General features: G+C 45.3%; 1 protein-coding gene across 1 annotated transcript in view; it reads left to right on the top strand.

Moving 5' to 3' along the window:
- The window catches only part of DTD1 (D-aminoacyl-tRNA deacylase 1), a 138,705-nt gene that overhangs the window by 18,983 nt on the left and 101,379 nt on the right, over window positions 1-18,343 (top strand). Inside the window, exon 4 of the mRNA XM_081831987.1 lies at window positions 7,962-8,068. Coding sequence (XP_081688113.1) covers window positions 7,962-8,068 — 107 coding nt within the window. The remainder of the gene's footprint in view (window positions 1-7,961; window positions 8,069-18,343) is intronic.

The raw sequence follows: 18,343 nt of genomic DNA on the forward strand, positions 1-18,343 counted from the left end.
TTTAGAGAGAGAGAGAGCATGAGCAGGGGCGGGGGGTGGGTGGGCAGGGAGAGAGAGAGAATCCCAAGCAGATTCCATGTGGAGCTCGGAGCCATGACCCTGAGATCATGAACTGAACTGGAACTAAGAGTTGGATGCTCAACCAACGGAGTCACCCAGGTGCCCTTGTGTTTTTTTATTTTTTTAAGTAGGCTCCATGCCTAGCGTGGAGCCCAACATGGGGCTTGAACTCACGACCCTAAGATCAAGACCTGAGCTGAGATCAAGAGTCAGATGCTTAACCGACTGAGCCACTCAGGTGCCCCAAGGACAGACATTTCTGATATTAATTTTTTGAAATGTCTGCTGGATTTTGAATCATAGTTTCTTAGGATTTTTATGACATTTCCTACTCCAAAGTTACAAAGAAATCTGGCTATTTTCCCCCCTAGTGCTTTTATGCTTTCATTTTTTATTTTGAAATCCTAGATCCATTTGGAGTTTATCTTGTATACAATGTAAAACATAGATCCAAAGTTTATCTTTCTCAGGTGGTTATGAAATGGTTTCCCAAAACAGTTATTTAAAAAACCATCTTTACCTCCACTAATCTGAGATTCTGACTTTATCCCATATGAATTCCTATATGTGTTTATGAACTGTTAAGTTTTGTTTTTTTTTTTTTTTTTGATCTATTTATATGATGAAGAAACACTTTCAGTTATTGAAGATTTTGGTATGCTTTCATATTGGGTAAGGTGAGTCTCACCCACATTGCTCTTTGGAGTTTTCCTGCCTATTCTTAATTGTTTTTCTGTATGAATTTTTAAATCAGCTTGTCTAGCTCTAGAAAATAATCTGTGTTATGTTTATTTGGATCACACTCATTGTATAAATTCATGAATCCTGTGGTGCATGATGATAATCACCCTCTAGCATATTCCCTTACCTCCTTTGACTGTTTTGTGGCCATGGGGGCTCCCCGCTCAGGGGAGGGTCAGAGTTTGCAGGCTTAGTCCTTCCAATGTACCTTTGAGCCTCTCCGAGGCTACTTCTGCCATATGTCTTTTCTTCCTAGAGACTCTGAACTGGGTTAGAACCTTGCTGTGAAGCCCCTCCAAGGCCATTCTCTTCCAAAAGTGAAGACTTATTCCCTAGCCTGTGTCCCAAACCATGTCCAGCCACATCACCCAACCCAGCACACCAGAGGTTCTACAGTGAGGCTAAGTGATGATATTAATACACTCCTTTAATATAATACATAGGAAACTCATAATAAAATGCCAACAACATGGGCGCCTGGGTGGCTCAGTTGGTTAAGCGACTGCCTTCGGCTCAGGTCATGATCCTGGAATCCCAGGATCGAGTCCCGCATCGGGCTCCCTGCTCAGCAGGGAGTCTGCTTCTCCCTCCACCCTCCCCTCTCTCATGCTCTATCTCATTCTCTCTCTCAAATAAATAAATAAATAAAATCTTTAAAAAAAAAAATGCCAACAACATGGAGATGCACTGAACTTGAATGTAAATCTTCTTCCATTATTATAGTCCCAGGGAAAACTTTTAGGTCAAGCTTAAATTCTGTATCATATTCAGGTATAAAGGAATTAAAGTCTAAAATCAAACCCCATGGTCTGATGAGCTCAGAAGCTGTTCTTTCTGGTTTCTTACTTCGCTGCTCTCGATGGAAGGGTGTCCTTGCCTGGTGGGGTCCAGGCTCTTTCAGCACATCTGCGCCAGCACTGCACAAGGCTCCATGTAGGTCCTCTGGGGCCTCAAACACTGCATGTCCCTACCCAGGCTCCCTGGTGCCTCAATGAGGAGACCAGGGAGCCTTCCATGCAGTTATCCCGAGCAGAATGATGCCATGCCCGGGACCCCAGCAAAGACCAGAGATGTCCAAGCAAAGCCTGATGGCCAGAGAAAACCTTGCCTTCAGCCTCCCTGTTAGGCGAGGAGGGCTATGCCAGTTGCCTTGAATCTGACTTCAGAACTTCAGCTCAGATGAGAATTTAACCCAGAGAGAGGTTAATTTTGGGCTATTTCCCCTGGCAGCTCCTGTTTCCAGCTCTTTGGTTTGGAATTGGGGTGGCCCCTTGGTGGCAGGTGCCCTCACCTGGGAGTAGGCCCTTTCATTTCCATCCTGGGCCACAGGGCCTGTTCATCAGTTCCTCTGGCCATGGAGTCCCAGGCCTGAGACATCTGCTGCCTGGAGGAGGTGTTTCTCTTGAGTGGATTGAACAACGGCAGAGACAAGCAGAGACTCCTGATAAGGGAGACTTGAGCCTGGGGAGAAGCCACGAGATTCCAGGAATTGCCTTTCCAGTTCCCTCCATGGCCCTGGATGTGGAATGGAACCTGCCAGTGTTTCTAATGCTGCTGACTGAGGTCTAATGCGGCTGACAGGGCCTGTTATGTGACCCTTTTCCTGCAACTGAATCCTTTCCCCAGCCAAGTCATTTAGGAAATGCTGTTACTGGAGCTGCTGGTCTTTGCTGATAGCTCCCAGAGCCCTGGCCTCTGCTTCATAGGCTCCCTTGAGCCAGATCAGCCCCCTGGGGAATCCGTGCCCTACTGGTGGTGCCCCGAATCAGCTGAGCCCTCTGGGGAGGTGGGGGCGGGGCACTCTACCCTCAGAGAAGCAGTTCCATGCTGGCGGACAGAGCTACCCTAGTGCCCATGACCCACCAGGGTCCACTCCCCCGGGTTCCAGGCGTGATGCAAGCCTGTGGGTCTAGACCAAAATCCATTAGCTGCAGTGGCCCTTGCCTTGCCACATGCTTATTTTGAGTCCCCCGGTTCCACACATTTGCTTGATTTCTTGGTTCCCAGCTGGTGCACCTAATGTTGGAGCCTCCATCAATAACCCTCTTCCCTGCCTGCCCAGGCTCTGAACAGCTTTAAAGTAGAACGAAGAGGAAGCCTGGGTGGTGAGGACTTTGCCTTAGTGACAGAGGGAGCTGCCTTTGGGGATGTGCTCAGGTGGGCTGGCCCAAGGCTCAGGACCTGTCCCCAGAGGTAGGCCAACTCTCAGCCTGGTCATGGCTGTGCAGGCTGGCTGTGGGAAGTGTACGGGCTTGCTCCCAGCCAATCCAAGAAACCGTCAGGCCTTTTGTTCTCCATTTTTCTTCAATAGCATGTTCTTTCAGTGTGGTTTTCTTGTCGCCTGCCCCCCACCCCCATTTGCCCATATTCTACCATGGACAGCGGTAGGAGTGACAGCAGTAACAGGGACCCAGATTTCCTGCAACCTGACTGCCGGGCTGTGGGCCCAGGGCCATGCCTGTACTAACATGCATCCTCCTTGTGGTGAGTGTCCTGCTGTCATCCTTGAACCAGCCGGGGCATGGAGAGGCGGGGCAGGGCTTCTCGGGGAGTGGTGACCATCATCAAGTATTGTTCAAAGGGGTGGGATGTCAGCCTTCGCAGGTGAATGGGGCTCACTGGTGTGGAGCCGGTAGAGGCCTTGGACAACCAGGTCACAGCAGGTTTGGGGTTCCAGCTGGAAATGTGTGGCACAAACGTGCTTGACATGTGCCTCTCCTCCGGCTCTGGACAGAACCCTGGGACTTTGAGTTAAGGATGACTTGATTATATCACCACTGGAGCCCAGCTGTAGTTCTGCAGATAGGTTTTTGTCTTTTAAGATTATTTTAAAAAATGTTTTTATTTCCTCTGGCCAGTATAATTTTTCATGGGGCTTTACTCTTTGATCTGAACTGGAAAAAATGTTCCCATTTTAAGACCTCTTAAAACATGTCTTTGGATTTATTGTCTGTACAAATGGAAATTCAGATAATAGTTCTGTTCATAACTGAAGAAAAACAGGAAAAGAAAATAAATTTCTCGCTACTTGGAGTGATAAACATGGTGAAGCATATGCTGTATATCCTGGCAACAGAAATTCAAGGTCGGAAATAATTCCTTTTCTCCTGAGTCTGCCTTCAGCTTCCCTGAGGAGAGCAGCGGCTGAAATTTGCTACTAATTGTAGCCATAATTTTAGCATGCAATTAAACACATGATTTCCTTCCCAGCTGATGTCTTTTTAGCTAGTCTGACATGGATAAAACAAAAGCCCTGTAGATTTAAATGGCCTCTTCAATTTGATAGGAGTTGAAGAAAAGTCACCATTGTTTGAGCACGTTTGGCTGCGCGATAGGAATGTGGTTAATCTTGCCTGTGAAAATGGTGAACAGCTTGGGTGCTTCTAATGTAGTTTCTAATGCTGCTGTCCGAGCATTGAAGGGAACCAGCCGTTGGTATGCCCATTTTGCTGAGACCCTCCAGGAGGTAAGGAGCAGTGGAGGGAGTGATACCGGCGGGAGGAGTCCGAGATGGAACTTGTGTGGTTGTGGTGGCAGGAGCAGAGGTGCATGGAGGTCACCTCATGTGGTAGTGGGTCTGGTGTCCGAGGGAGCCCAGGACCTGAGAGCAGAGCCGCTCTCCAGGGAGGGAGTCAGAGAGGCCCCAGGCTGGCCTGCCCTGGCCTAGTGTGTCTCTTTGGTGCTTTTCTTTTCCTTGGTCTCTCTCAGAGGGTCATCTGCTCTGTAAAGGATGTTTTGTGTGAAATTAGGGCTCCTTGCCCAGGGGAGTTTGGGAACTACCAAGGTAAAGAAACTAAATAGGTTTCTCTACTCAAGGACATGTTGAGAGTTTGTTACATGCTGCTGTGCTTTGTGATTCTCTGAAGGAGAGTTCAAACAAATGTGGTTTTCCAGAAGTATGTGACCGTGGCATTCTTTATTCAAGGAATACCTGGCAGGGCACAGTTTGGGAAGCATGGTTCTGGTTGTATGGAGCCTCTTGAACAGGACTTTTTATAACAATGAACATGAACAAGTCTTGAACATGACTTTTTATAACAAGAGCAAATGCTGATTTTGCACACACCGTGTGTGAGCCGTTGTCCCAAGCACTTGCATGCACGGTCTCATTAAATTTTCCCCATGTTTTAGGTCCTCTTGTTAGCATCCCTGTGATACAGGCAAGAAACTGAGCCATTGGGAGGTTAAGAAGTTGTCCAAAGCCTCAGAGTTTGTGAGGACCGGGCCTGTCCTTCTCTTCCCAGCCTGGGTCCTGGTTGTCCTTCAAGTCCTGGACCCTGTGTAGCCTCATCCAAGAAGCCTTTCTGATTCCTTCCCCATCCCCAAGGAGGACTCGGACCCTTCTCTGGTCTCCAGAGCCAGAATCCCTCAAGGTCTCTGCCATACTGCGTTGTCACCACGATATGCCCAGCTGTCCCCCATACTGGACCACAGGGTTCATGAGTGCCAGGGCTGTCTGTGCCTGGGAGCTGAGTCTTTGGTCTCTAGCACCATGCCTGGCACATAGTTGCTGTGAGTGAAAAGCAGTGAGTGGTTTTCGCATGTGGACTGGATCTCATATGCTCTCTTTGTTCCTTAATGGTAGGTGGCAGCAGAAGAGTTCCTGATGGTTCTGTTTCTGAGGACTCATACTATTTTAATTCTGGACCCAATTCTTTTTTTTTTTTTTTAAAGATTTTTTTATTTTATTTATTTGACAGAGAGAGAGATAGCTAGAGCAGGAACACAAGCAGGGGGAGTGGGAGAGGGAGAGGCAGGCTTCCTGCCACGCAGGGAGCCCGATGTGGGACTCGATCCCAGGACCCCAGGATCATGACCTGAGCCGAAGGCAGACGCTTAACGACTGAGCCACCCAGGCGCCCTAATTCTGGACCCAATTCTTGTCTTACTTTGGATTTAAATGGATAAATTTAATATAAGTAAATTTAATTGATAAATTGTCAAGACCAGTGTGTTCTCTCGAGTAAGCATCTGTATGTGCCATCAGCAGTGTTTAAGCCCGGGGCTTAACAGAGGTACTTGGATGGATGGAGTTGACATTCTCCTATTCCACAGCATCATCTCTCAAGGCATATTCTTGGCTTTCTTTATAAATGTAATTCAGCATTTGGGGATTGATCAGACATGATTGAGTGGGTTTGGGTATTAAAACAGAAGGTTTGGAATAGGACACAGAGAGGAGCTCTTTTCTGGGGCAGCCCGTGGCCATTGTGAAATGAATCCTAGGGAGCAGGATGGTTCCCACAGTGAGGGAGCAGGACCTCCCTTCCCCCCTTACCCTTTTCCTTTTATAGTTAATTTGTTTGAAAATTTTAATTATGAAACATACAGAAAATAGATACTAGTGTACTCACGACCCAGCTAGTCATGTTTGTCTGAGGTCTGTCTCTCTCAAATTCCACCATCCCCTGCCTTCTCTTCGGTATGAATGTGGTTCTTGTCCTGTGTTTGGCTTTTCTCTTTCCTGCTCATGTTTTTTTCATATATATATATATCTTCATAAACAATATAACTTGTTTTGGATATTTGAAAATATCATATAAATGAATGAATGGTATTAAATGATATGTCCTTGTTGCAAGTTACTTTTTTTTTTTTAAAGATTTATTTTATTTAGAGAGAGCGTGCACGTGTGCACACATGCAAGTGGGGGGAGGGGCAAAGGGGGAGAGAGAGAGAGAGAGAGAGAGAATCTGCAACGGACTCCCTGCTGAGCGTGGATCCCAACATGGGGCTTGATCCCACGACCCTAAGATCATGACCTGAGCTGAAATCAAGGGTCAAACCCTTAACCAACTGAGCCCCCCAGGCGCCCCAGCAAGTGACTTTTTAAATATCACATCATGTGTTTGAGATTTGCCCTGTTGACTCATGTGGCTGCCACATAGTATTCCACTGAGGAATTAAAGTAGAGTTTATGCATTCATCCCCCCAGTGAGGGACAGATTCTGTCCACTTTTTCTGTTATAAACATTGCCAGACTGAACACCCTCGAACATTCCTTTTTTTTTTTATGTTATGTTAGTCACCATACAGTACCTCATTAGTTTTTGATGTAGTGTTCCATGATTCATTGTTTGTGTATAACACCCAGTGCTCCATGCAGTACGTGTCCTCCTTAATACCCATCACCAGGCTCACCCATCTCCACCCCCTCCCCTCTAAAACCCTCAGTTTGTTTCTCAGAGTCCTTAGTCTCTCATGGTTTGTCTCCGCTTCTGATTTCCCCCCCTTCACTTTTCCCTTCCTTCATTTTTCCCTTCCTTCTAATGTCCTCCATGCTATTCCTTATGTTCCACAAATAAGTGAAACCGTATGATAATTGACTTTCTCTACTTGACTTATTTCACTTAGCATAATCTCCTCCAGTTCCGTCCATGTTGATGCAAAAGTTGGGTATTCATCTTTTCTGATGGCTGAGTAATATTCCATTGTATATATGGATCACATCTTCTTTATCCATTCATCTGTTGAAGGGCGTCTCGGCTCTTTCCACAGTTTGGCTATTGCAGACATTGTTGCTATGAACATTGGGGTGCATGTGGCCCTTCTTTTCACTACATCTGTGTCTTTGGGGTAAATACCCAGTAGTGCAATTGCTGGGTCATAGGGTAGCTCTACTTTTAACTTTTTGAGGCACCTCCACACTGTTTTCCAAAGTGGCTGTACCAACTTGCATTCCCACCAACAGTGTAAGAGGGTTCCCCTTTCTCCACAACCTCTCCAACATTTGTTGTTTCTTGCCTTGTCAATTTTTGCCATTCTAACTGGTGTAAGGTGGTATCTCAGTGTGGTTTTGATTTTCTGTAAGAATTTCTGAGTAGACTTCCCAAGGTGGAATTCCAGAGTTGTAGAGTTTGTTCAAGCATCACAATGCCCTCCAAAGTGGTTAAATCAATTTACCTTCTCCCCATTCTATAGTCCTGTAACCCCACATTTCCCGACCCTGGTGTTCCCAGATCTTTTCATTCTTGCCAAGTCTGTAGGGCTTACAGTGGCACCTCTACTGTTTAGTTTTGCATTTCCCTCCCTACTTATGGAATTGGCTACCTTTTCCCGTGTTTACTGGCTAGTCCTACTCTTCATGTTTCTGATTACATTGATCTAGGTGACTTTTTAGACAGAGTAACCTCTCATAACTCTTTGCGTTGCTCTTTCAGATGGCAAGTTTGGTGCCTACATGCAAGTCCACATTCAGAATGATGGACCTGTGACCATAGAATTGGAGTCCCCGGCTCCTGGCGCTGCTACCTCTGATCCAAAGCAGGTAAGCCTGGACTCTGTTGGGGTCTGTCTCCTGGCTTTTGGCTTTGATTGAGTCCCTCAAGCAGTTCCCAGTCTGAGGTGGAGGAAAGACTTCATTGTAGCAACCTAATATCCATTTTAATACATCCCTTCCCAAGAATGCATCTGTTTACACTGCATCTCCTTGGTGCTGTGGTGGGCTGGACAGCACTTCTCCCTTACCTCCTCCTGACTTCGGATTCCAGAGAAAATGTCCTTTCCAAGAGCCCAGCTCTGCCCCGCTGCAAGGTGCCTTAGCCCCCACACGCCGCTGGGTGGCAGCAGAGTAGCGGCACAGCTCCACTGAGCCCTGACCTGGCCTCTGCACGGGTTTGGAATGGTTACCAGGAGTGGGTTTTGTCCCAGGCGTGGGTACATGGGCCTCCCGAGGTGCTTTGTAAATCCTTATTTTTCTGAAGCACTGTCTGACCTGGATTTGCTGCCAGCTCTCTAAGCTTTGAGGAAAAATTTTAATTAAAATAGAGAAAGGACATCTGTGATAGTTCTTGCAACCTGTATGGTTCTTATAGATGCTTAACACTTCTTGAGGCTTTAATTAATGTGTCTACTTAATAGCCTTCGAGACACATGGGAGCAGGCAGAGGAGTGAGAACCGAAGGGACATTTCTGTTCTTCCTTCTCCCCTTACCCTCCCTCCCTTCCTAGGATGCTGTGAAGTGGAATGATGCAGTAAGTGGGGGAAGTATTAGATAAATATAAAGCTGTATGACCTGTTCCAAGTTATAATGTTTCTTTCATTGATATTTATTGAATAAAATACTTTTGAGATACTCTTTTCACAAGAATAGAGTAGGAAAAGATAGCAGCCCATAGTCTGAATCTTTATGGACAATGTCTGATATCAAAATAGTCCCCTGTCCAGCACGGGTCTGAGGACTCTGGTTGCCTCATGCATGTGCCACTGGGGAACTTCTTTTTTTTTTTTTTTTAAGATTTTATTTATTTATTTAAGAGAGAGAAAGCGAGCATGAGCTGGGGGAGTGGCAGAGGGAGAAGCAGACTCCCTGCTGAGCAGGGAGCCCGAAGCAGGACTCGATTCCAGGACCCTGGGATCATGACCCGAGCCGAAGGCAGATGCTTAACCAACTGAGCCACCCAGGTGCCCCTCACTGGGGAACTTCTTACAGAGATGTCATTGTGACAGCCAGGGGGACAGAGTACTGTCAGCCTTACAAAATAGCTGATGTGAATTATTTTGTGCCTACTTGCTTATAAATTCACCTCTTAAATATGAAAGTCTGTGTGTATGGCCGAAGTTGATCTAAGACTTGCCATCAGTATAACCTGATACCATCCAGAGGAGGATAGCAGACTCTCTTCCTCTTTGGGTCCTTACTATTATCAACCAAGAAAAACCTAATAGTTATGAAAAAGCAGACTGGTTTAAGTCAATTCACAGCATGCAGTTGATGGTCCTCTCCAATGCAGAAAGCTAAAAGGAAACTCCTGCTACCCCACCTCCACACATTCCTTCTGTTTTCTTTTTTCCTAAATTCATGGGACTACCATTTACCTTGTCAGCCAGGCCCAAATCTAGTGTCATCCTAATTTCATCCCTGCCTCTCCCAATACAATTTCCTATGTGCTGATACTGCTCTAATGTTTCTTTTTTTAAAATGTAGTAAGTAATTTAATCTTTATCATAGGGTATGATGAGGAAATAGAGGCACCATGCTTAAGCAGTAACTTAAGGTCACATAGCTGCTAAGAGGCAGAACCAAGATGCAAACGCAGTTTTCAAAATCAGGAAGCAAAAAATTATTGCCTAAAATCTGAGGTCACTGACATTGTTTTTGAAGAGAAATCTAATAGTCTCTGAATGCTTGCCACCTCCCAGCCTTTTTTGGAGAAAAATGCCTGTGGCTCCTGTGCTTTGGGGGCCATGGTTTATTTTTATTTTTAAAATTTTTAGTCCATTTATTTAAACTAAAAAAATAAGCGGTTTACCCATGGGTGATTTTTTTGTTTGTTTGTTTAACTGTTTTGTTTTTTTCTTAGTTCCAAGTTATTATTTTTAAGGGGAACATAATCTTTCTTACTTGTTGCTGATGCTTTGGGTTGATAGAGAGGCAGGAACATGTCTGACGTAGGAGTGCTGGACTTCAAAGGTGGTAATTGAAGTTCCTGGAATAACTATAACATTAAAGAAAATCACAAGTGAAAAATCCACATGAAAATTTAAATGTTTTATTTTGAAATAATTGGAGACTTAAGGAAAAGTTGGAGTCACAGTTCCGCTGGACGCTTTACCCAGCTCCCACTAACTTTATTGCCTTACATAATCATAGTACACTGATGGAACACTGAAGTTAATATTGATATAATATCGTTAATTGATGGAGGAATGTTGGGGTTCGGAGCCAGTGGCCAAGAAAGAATTCCTGAGATGTCTTCAGTGCAAAAAGGTGGTTTAATTAAAGCACGGGGACAGGACCCGCGGGCAGAAGGAGCTGCACTGGGGTTGTGAAGAGCAACTGATTATATACTTTCAAGTTGGGAGGGGGCTGGTAAGTCTCTAAGGAATTTTGGAAGCAAGGTTTCCAGGAACCTGAGGGGGCTAGCTATTGTTAGAAAAAGGTCATTTATTACTAGTAAAACCCTAGCCATGAGACCCTGTAGATGTGTATCAGTGGGCCATATGCTTGGAGGATGATTGCTAACATGTATCTTGGGGGTAGAGATAAAGGAAGTTTCCAAATGAATTTTTATATGTTAAAGGATCTGGGAGGTTGGGATAATGTTAAGCTGAGATTGTCTTTTGCCCTTAGCAAAGTATTAACATTGAGGCAGCTGAGTTCCTACAGGAATGTCACTCTGCCTGTTTCAAGGACTTGTCAGGGGACTGTAAATAGTGAGGAAATTTAACTTTTCTTTTGCCTTTGTTTCCCACATCATTAACTACACTACAAACCTTATTTAAATTTCACTAGTTTTTTTTTTTTTTCTTCTGATGTCGTTTTTTCTATTTCAGGGTAATCCACATTGCATTTAATTGTTATTTCTCTTCTCTAATCTGTGACAGCTCTTCAGCCTTTCCTTGTCTTTCATGACCTTAACGATTTTCAAGAGTACTGGTGTGCTGTTTTGTTGATGATTCCTCAGTTTGGGCTCTCTGATTACACTGAGGTTATGTGTTTTGACAGGAATAGCAAATAGCACAAAAGTGATGTGCCTTTCTCAGTGCATCGTAGAGAAGTACATGAGACTGATCTGTCTTATTACAGGTGGTGTTAACCTCCATCCCTTGGTTAAGATGAAGTCGGCCAAATTTCTCCACCCTACGTGGAGTATTACTAACCTTTCCCCCCTCATCTGCTCTCTTGCTTGTTCATAACAGATGGCTGTCTATCTGCTTCACAAAGAAGCCATCGGATGGCATTAACCTTGCTTCTCCACCCCCCTCTTCCTACGTATGTAGCAGAGCTGCCCTTCTTTGTGCTGAGGCCAGTGCCTCCCCTGGGCCAGGACTCCCTCTATAATTTGTGGGGCCCAGTGCCAAATGAAAACGAGGGGCCCCTTGTTAAAAAATTATAATAAAGAATTTCAGGATGGTCACAGCAGATCATGAAGCCAAGGTTGAGCCCTTCTACAAGCAAGGCCCTGTGAGCCTGTATCTGGTGGACCCAGACCAGCCTGGGCTGTGGCGCCCTCCCCGGCCTCTCGTCTACTTTCCTGGCAGCCTCCATTAAGCCCTTTGTCCTCTTGTCCAGTCAGTCTGTCTCTCTCACTCATCCATCTAATTCCTGTGGCTTTTAAATATTCCCTAGCATTTCCAGTTGAGAAACGCCTCCATTTCCTTTCTGCTTGCTGCCTGTTCAGTGTACTGTAATCTGCAGAGGCTCCTGCCAAGGCCCCCTGAGCTCCATGTTGCCTGATTCCGTGCCTGGTGGGCACTGATCTGGCCACTCAGCAGCTCCTACCACTGTTGCCGTTTGCATGGTCTTGAATCTTGTTTTCTGGGACACCGTTCTCTCCCAGGTTTCCTCTTGCCTCTGCTTACTCTCTCTAGTTTGGTGTGATTGCTGTTTTGTAGTTCTGATTTATTATTCTGCTTTAACTCTATTTGGAGAAAAATTTTAGTCAAGTTTTTGTTTTCATTCTAAATCAGTGCCTCCTCTTTCTAACATAAAGATATACAAGCATGATTTTTTTTTAACATCTCATGAGGCATGCTAGCTTATTAGAGTAAGAAAGTCTTTTTTTTTTTTTTTACTGTTTTATTTTTAAGTAATCTCTACACACGTGGGGCTTGTACACATGTGGGGCTTGAACTCACAACCCCGAGATCAAGAGTCGCATGCTCCACTGACTGAGCCAGCCAGGCGCCCCAAGAAAGTCTTTTATTTTAGTTATTTCTGAGTCTTTCTTTTAGGAACGTTCTCTTCAAATGCATGTATTATGCTGTATCAATTTCATTTGTTTTACTAGTTAACTGGCCCCAGAGTCTCAGACCCTGAGACAGCGTGCAGATCTGTGTCCTCTTTCTCTCCAGTAGGTGGCGACAAGTAGACATGCAGGGCCCTGGTGATGGTGGGGGCCAGCCTCTTTGCCTGTGGTCCGTCTCTGCCTTTCCATTCTCGGAAGACTGGGTGTTGTACGCAACTAATGAATCGTTGAACACTACATCAGAAACTAATGATGTACTATATGCTGGCTAACTGAACATAATAAAAAAAAAAAAAGAAGGGGGTTCCTCTTTGGGCAAATAGCTAATTTGCTTGTGTTTGTGTTGGTAGGAAGACTGCAGCCAAATTGTTTTCACCGATAGATAAGCATGCCTTTCTGTCAGTTGAGCTTTCAATTCCAAATGTTTCATTTTCTCAATATAATCCAATTAGTAGTGAAAACTATATACATTATAGAGAAATAGTTATTTTGGCAAGTTTTAAAATACAGGTTCTTTAGGGGCTGCCTTCGGCTCAGGTCATGATCCAGGAGTCCTGGGATCGAGCCCCATGTCAGGCTCTCTGCTCAGCAGGGAGTCTGCTTCTCGCTCTTCCCCTCCGCTCCCCCTGCTCCCCCCTGCCAATAAATAAATAATAGAAATCTTAAAAAAATACAGGTTCTTTAAACCATCTGGACAAATGCGCTGTGTGTGTGTGTGTGTGTGTATTTATGCATCAAGTGTCTTTTTAGTACATGACAGTATACTGGGCACCTGAGGGAGAGAAAGAAGTCCTGTAACCCAGTCCCTGCTCCCAGGGGTAGATCTGGGGCAACGTAAACCTGGAAGGCTAATAACAGCAAGGGAGGTAAAGAGTAGTATATGACAGCGTAGGACGGGTCATAAGACCATCATGTCCTGCTCCTCCTTAAGGCCCTTCGGCGCCTTCCAGATGCTTTTAGATTACTATCTAAGTTCCCTCCTGTCACTTAGCATGCCTGAGTGCCCAGGCTTCTGTGGCTCCGTCCACCCTGCTCCGCAGCCATCTGCCCCTTGGTCCCTACACTTTACCTGCTCTGAGAACAGACTGAGCTCTTTCCTACCTCTGGCTCCTGTCTCAGTGTCCGTGTTTCCTCCTCAGAAGGGATCCTCTGATCCCATCAGTCCCGAGCAAGCCCCTGCCAGCTACTCTGTCACTATACTCTGATGATTAATTTCACAGCACTTGGCCGTCTGTTATTATCTGCTTGTTTCCTTGTTCCTCCTCTGTCCACTGCACTCCTAGAACTCAAGCTCCCTTGGTCTTGTTCACTGCCATGTCCCAGGAGGTGAGCCTGGGTTGCGTAGTTTGTTTTGGACTTCTGTGTCATGGGCTGGTGAGCTGTGCTGTCTGTGAATGTCCCAGGTTCCGAGAGGGCCGATGCCACTGCTGGGGCGGTCAAGCCGGGCCAGCCTCCCAGGGTATCGGAGGTTTTCACTGACCTTTAAGGATGCAGAGGGGAGGAGGTATTCTCGGTTGTGTTCCCAAACTTACACTTCAGTGAGGGGTAGATTCTTATTTTCACGAGTCCCAGAGCTCTATTTATGGGTGATGCAGTTACTTGCTGCTCGTGAAGCCTGGGCTGGTAAAGGTGACTTGTGGTCTGCCTGCCTTAACCAGGTCTCTGCTAGTTCTTGGAACTGGCCTTGCAGCCTCCTCATGCTTTTCCGTGGCTGCATCGGCAGCATGCCCCATACATTTATAGGCTGCCCTGTGTGTTCCACGATGTATTCTGACAGAAGAAGTTGCAACAAGAGCATAATGTGTTTGCTCTGAAAGATATTTCCAAAGGGAACAGGGCACGGAAGCAGTAGCAGAACCACCAGCTAGAAGCTCTTTTCCCTGTTGCATTCTTGCAGAAGAACATGATTCTGGGAGGAACATACTGATGATTATCTAGAAAAGATTGCTAGCGCGTGAGTTCTTCTGTGGGTGGCTAGATATTGGGAGATTTCAACACCCTCCTTAGCCATTCCTGATGGGAGAAGCTTCTTCCTGCTCTTGCTTTAATTTAAATGACCTTCCCCTTTAATTAGGGGGTGTTTGCCTGGGTCTCACAAAGAGGGGGTTGCATGTGTGTGTGAGCAGATGGGGAGGGGCATTTTGTAATTGAGGGGCTATTTCCTCAGGCCCAGGGTCTACCTAGTTCATAGCATTGCCATTAATTATTTATATTTTCATTTATTTAGTGTGATTGAAACCCTCACTTAATTGAAATGCTAGAAGGAGTTGAAAAAATGAACTTTCAAATACACATCTTTGAACTAGCTCATGTGTTTATTGACGCATGTGAAAAATGGTGCCAGAGCTTTTAATTTTATGCTTCTCTGAATATCATCATCACTTCACCTATAACTTTCTCCATAGACTTGTCTTATCAGCAAGGATCCATCCCTATGCCTGGAAACTTTGGAATGCCTGGATTGAGACATTTATGGCTTCTGTAGGATCAGAAAGAAATACGTAGGGTAGAGAGGTGGGTGGGGAAAGAGCTCCGTTTGGTTTTATTTATTTGTACTTCCAGTGACAGGGTAGCCTTTTTAGTAATCCGTGCTATGGAATCCTGAAGGTGAAATGGAGGATAGACTAGGACACAGGTGGCAGCCTACTGCAGGTGCACAAAGGTGGGCTTTTCATTCCTGAACGTTCCAGTTTGAGGTTCAAATCTAATGGGAATTATTCTCAATATAAGGAAGAATTATGTTGATGCCCATAAGTTTGCATTTTTCCATAGAACTACATTTATTTAGTGTAGGTCTTTACTTTTTTATTCTTTTTTTTAAGGCTCGAACTCCATGTGCGAGTTCCCTATCTCTATTAGTTTCATCTCGGTTTTTACATGACCTGAGCCAGGCTCGAGTTGTTGACTTGCCACGAGGATGTGCTTCCAAGTCTGGTTGCCAAAATGGTACCCAGATCCTCTCCTTTATTCCAGTCATTAGTTCATTTTGTCACATTGATTTATCAAACAAATGTTGACTTAGAGTCCTGTTTTGTTTATACTGAAGTGTTACTAAAACAGAAGCAGAAATTTAGTAAGAGCTTCTTCATTACGTTGTTTTTGTTGTTGCTGTTGTTCATCTTTGTCATGGTATCATGGTGGGAGTGCTGGTGACCCTGAGTCCTGGGACTTCGCCTGCCACACAGGCTTCCCAACAGGACAGGGCTGGTACCTGGCCAGACCTCTTGGGCTACAGAAATCACCCTTATTTTTCTTCCATTGTGAACACTCACTTTCCTGAATTAGGAAAGCAGCATAACCCTCTGGAGGGTGGGTTGGGTATGGAGGCTGGGTGGGCTCTTGACCTCCCACAGCCCTCCCCTCTGCTCACCAGCAACCACAATCTCTGCTGAGTCCCATCAGTGTGTGGGGGGGGGGCACCCTGCCTGGGGCATGCAGACCTGGCTGGTCAGAAAGGTTGGAAACCTTGAAGATGTTTCCAAGCAGGCTGGCTTCTTCCTAGTTGGGGGAGCTGCAAGGGATTGCTTTTGTCTTATCATTTAAATTTCTTTCCATATAGACGATTGTCCTAAGTTGGTATACTGTAGAATTAAAAAGAGGCCTTTCCAAGAGGTACATGATTGTATCTCTGCTTGGGGACACATTCATTGATTGATCGACCGACCTTCATCTTACCTTCTTGAATCTGTAACATGTGTTACTGAAATTGCAAAAATTGAAAAGAGTTTGGGTCCCTCCTATTGAAATATGGCTGGTAAATTAAAAACTGTGATCCTCTCGACCTTTGACACATGAAACATTTGTAATCAACTAGATTAAACAACTCTCTCAGGGCACTAATGGGTTAGTGCATTTAAAGTTTAAGGGCTTTGCTCCTTTGTATGTATTTTGGGCAGATTCTTAGTTATTTTAACTTTCTAATCTTATTTGTGGTTGTGTTAAAAACACAAAATCCTAGGGGTGCCTAGGGTGGCTCAGTCAGTTAAGTGTCTGCATTCGGCTCAGATCATGATCTTGGAGTCCTGGGATCCAGCCCCGCATCAGGCTCTCTGCTCAGCAGGGAGTCTGCTTGTCCCTCTCCCTCTGCCCCTCCCCCCTGCACATGTGCGCGTGCATAAGCACGTGCGTTTTCTCTCTCAAATAAATAAATTCCTTACCTTACTGATTTGACCTGCCAAGGATTAACCAGCATCTTTTTTTGGGGTGGGAGGGGCAGAGGAAAAGGGGGAGAGAGAGAATCTTAAGCAGGCTCCACCCTCAGCGTGGAGCCCAACATGGGGCTCGATCTCAGGACCCTGAGATCATGACCTGAGCCAAAGTCTAAAGTTGGAAGCTTAACCGACTGAGCCACCCAGGCCCCCCTAATCATCTTTTTTTTATTCCCAAGGGAGGGAGGTGAATTTTATCCTTCCATGGATTTATACTTTGAGCATAGCAATACTTTAATTATACAGACTTAAGATTTTAATTGGGAATTTTTAGCTTTTTAGCTAATTTATTAGGAGCTTCATAGTTCCGGGTAATTGTAGAAAGATGTTTGGCAAATCAGTGGTGTTTTGTAGAAAGCCTTGTTCAAACATTTGCATTACTAATGGAGAGAAAAGAATGGTGTGGAAGTGATAGAAATAAAAAATGGGCTTTCATCAGATTATCAGAAGGCCCCAAAGAAATGAAGATACTGGTGGGCTGGGGGCTGTTGTGTGCAGGGATTCCATACTGTCTTTCCCCCAAAGTCACTCGGACTATAGTTGTGTTCCTCTGAGAGCTGAGACCACAGGCTTCAAGCCATGGAGGGTGCATATTAAAATGCAGAGTCTTGGCACTTTTCCCCCCACCCCTGGTTTTCTGAACCAGAGTTCCTGGCATGTCTAGATGTGGAAGGCAGAGGAGTAGCAGATTTACGTTTTTAACTAGTTCTTTGTGTGTGCTTTGTACACTGACATTTGAGAACTACTGGACCAGAGAAAATTGAACATTGCCATTTTTATCTGCTCCAGGCATTGGTCTCTCTGGACCACCTTCCCCCACCCCCCCAACCCCCCCAGATGCGACGTCTACAAATACTTTACAACCTGTGTTACTGCAGCTGCCAGGAAGCAAGATGGCTGGGCTTGTTATTGAGGTCACATATGAGGCTGTTCTTTTTCATCAGTGCCCCCTCAGTTCCTCCCTCCTACTCCCATACGCACCACAGTGATGAAAATATTCCCAGAGCATGGTACCTTCTTGACACAATTACAGATGTGTCAGGGAAAAGCCAATAGAACAACAGCTCAGTACATGAGTGACTGATGATGGGCCCCTCTGCCGAGTGACATTGAGGCATGTGCCAGTGGAGTAACTTGTTTCCCTTTTTTTTTTTTTAAAGATTTTATTATTTTAATTTATTTCAGAGAGAGAGAGGGAGAGAGAGCATATGTGAGTTGGGGGAGGGGCAGAGGGAGAGAGAGAATCTCAAGCAGACTCTGCACCGAGTGCGGAGCCTGACTCGGGGCTCGATCTCAGGACCCTGAGATCATGACCTGAGCTGAAATCAAGAGCTGGATGCTCAACTGACTGAGCCATCCAGGTGTTCTGGAAAACTTGTTTCTTTTTTTTTTTTTTTCTCCTTCCTTCCTTCCTTCCTTCCTTCCTCCCTCCCTCCCTCCCTCCCTCCCTCCCTTCCTTCCTTCCTGTTAATCCCCATACATTACATCATTAGTTTTAGATGAAGTGTTCCATGATTCATTGTTTGTGCATAACACCCAGTGCTCCATGCAGAACGTGCCCTCCTCAATACCCACCACCAGACTAACCCATCCCCCCACCCCCCTCCCCTCTAGAACCCTGTTTGTTTTTCAGAGTCCGTAGT

Source organism: Leptonychotes weddellii, chromosome 10 (assembly GCF_054177405.1).
Source record: "Leptonychotes weddellii isolate Sample4059 chromosome 10, ASM5417740v2, whole genome shotgun sequence".
Lineage (NCBI taxonomy): Eukaryota > Metazoa > Chordata > Mammalia > Carnivora > Phocidae > Leptonychotes > Leptonychotes weddellii.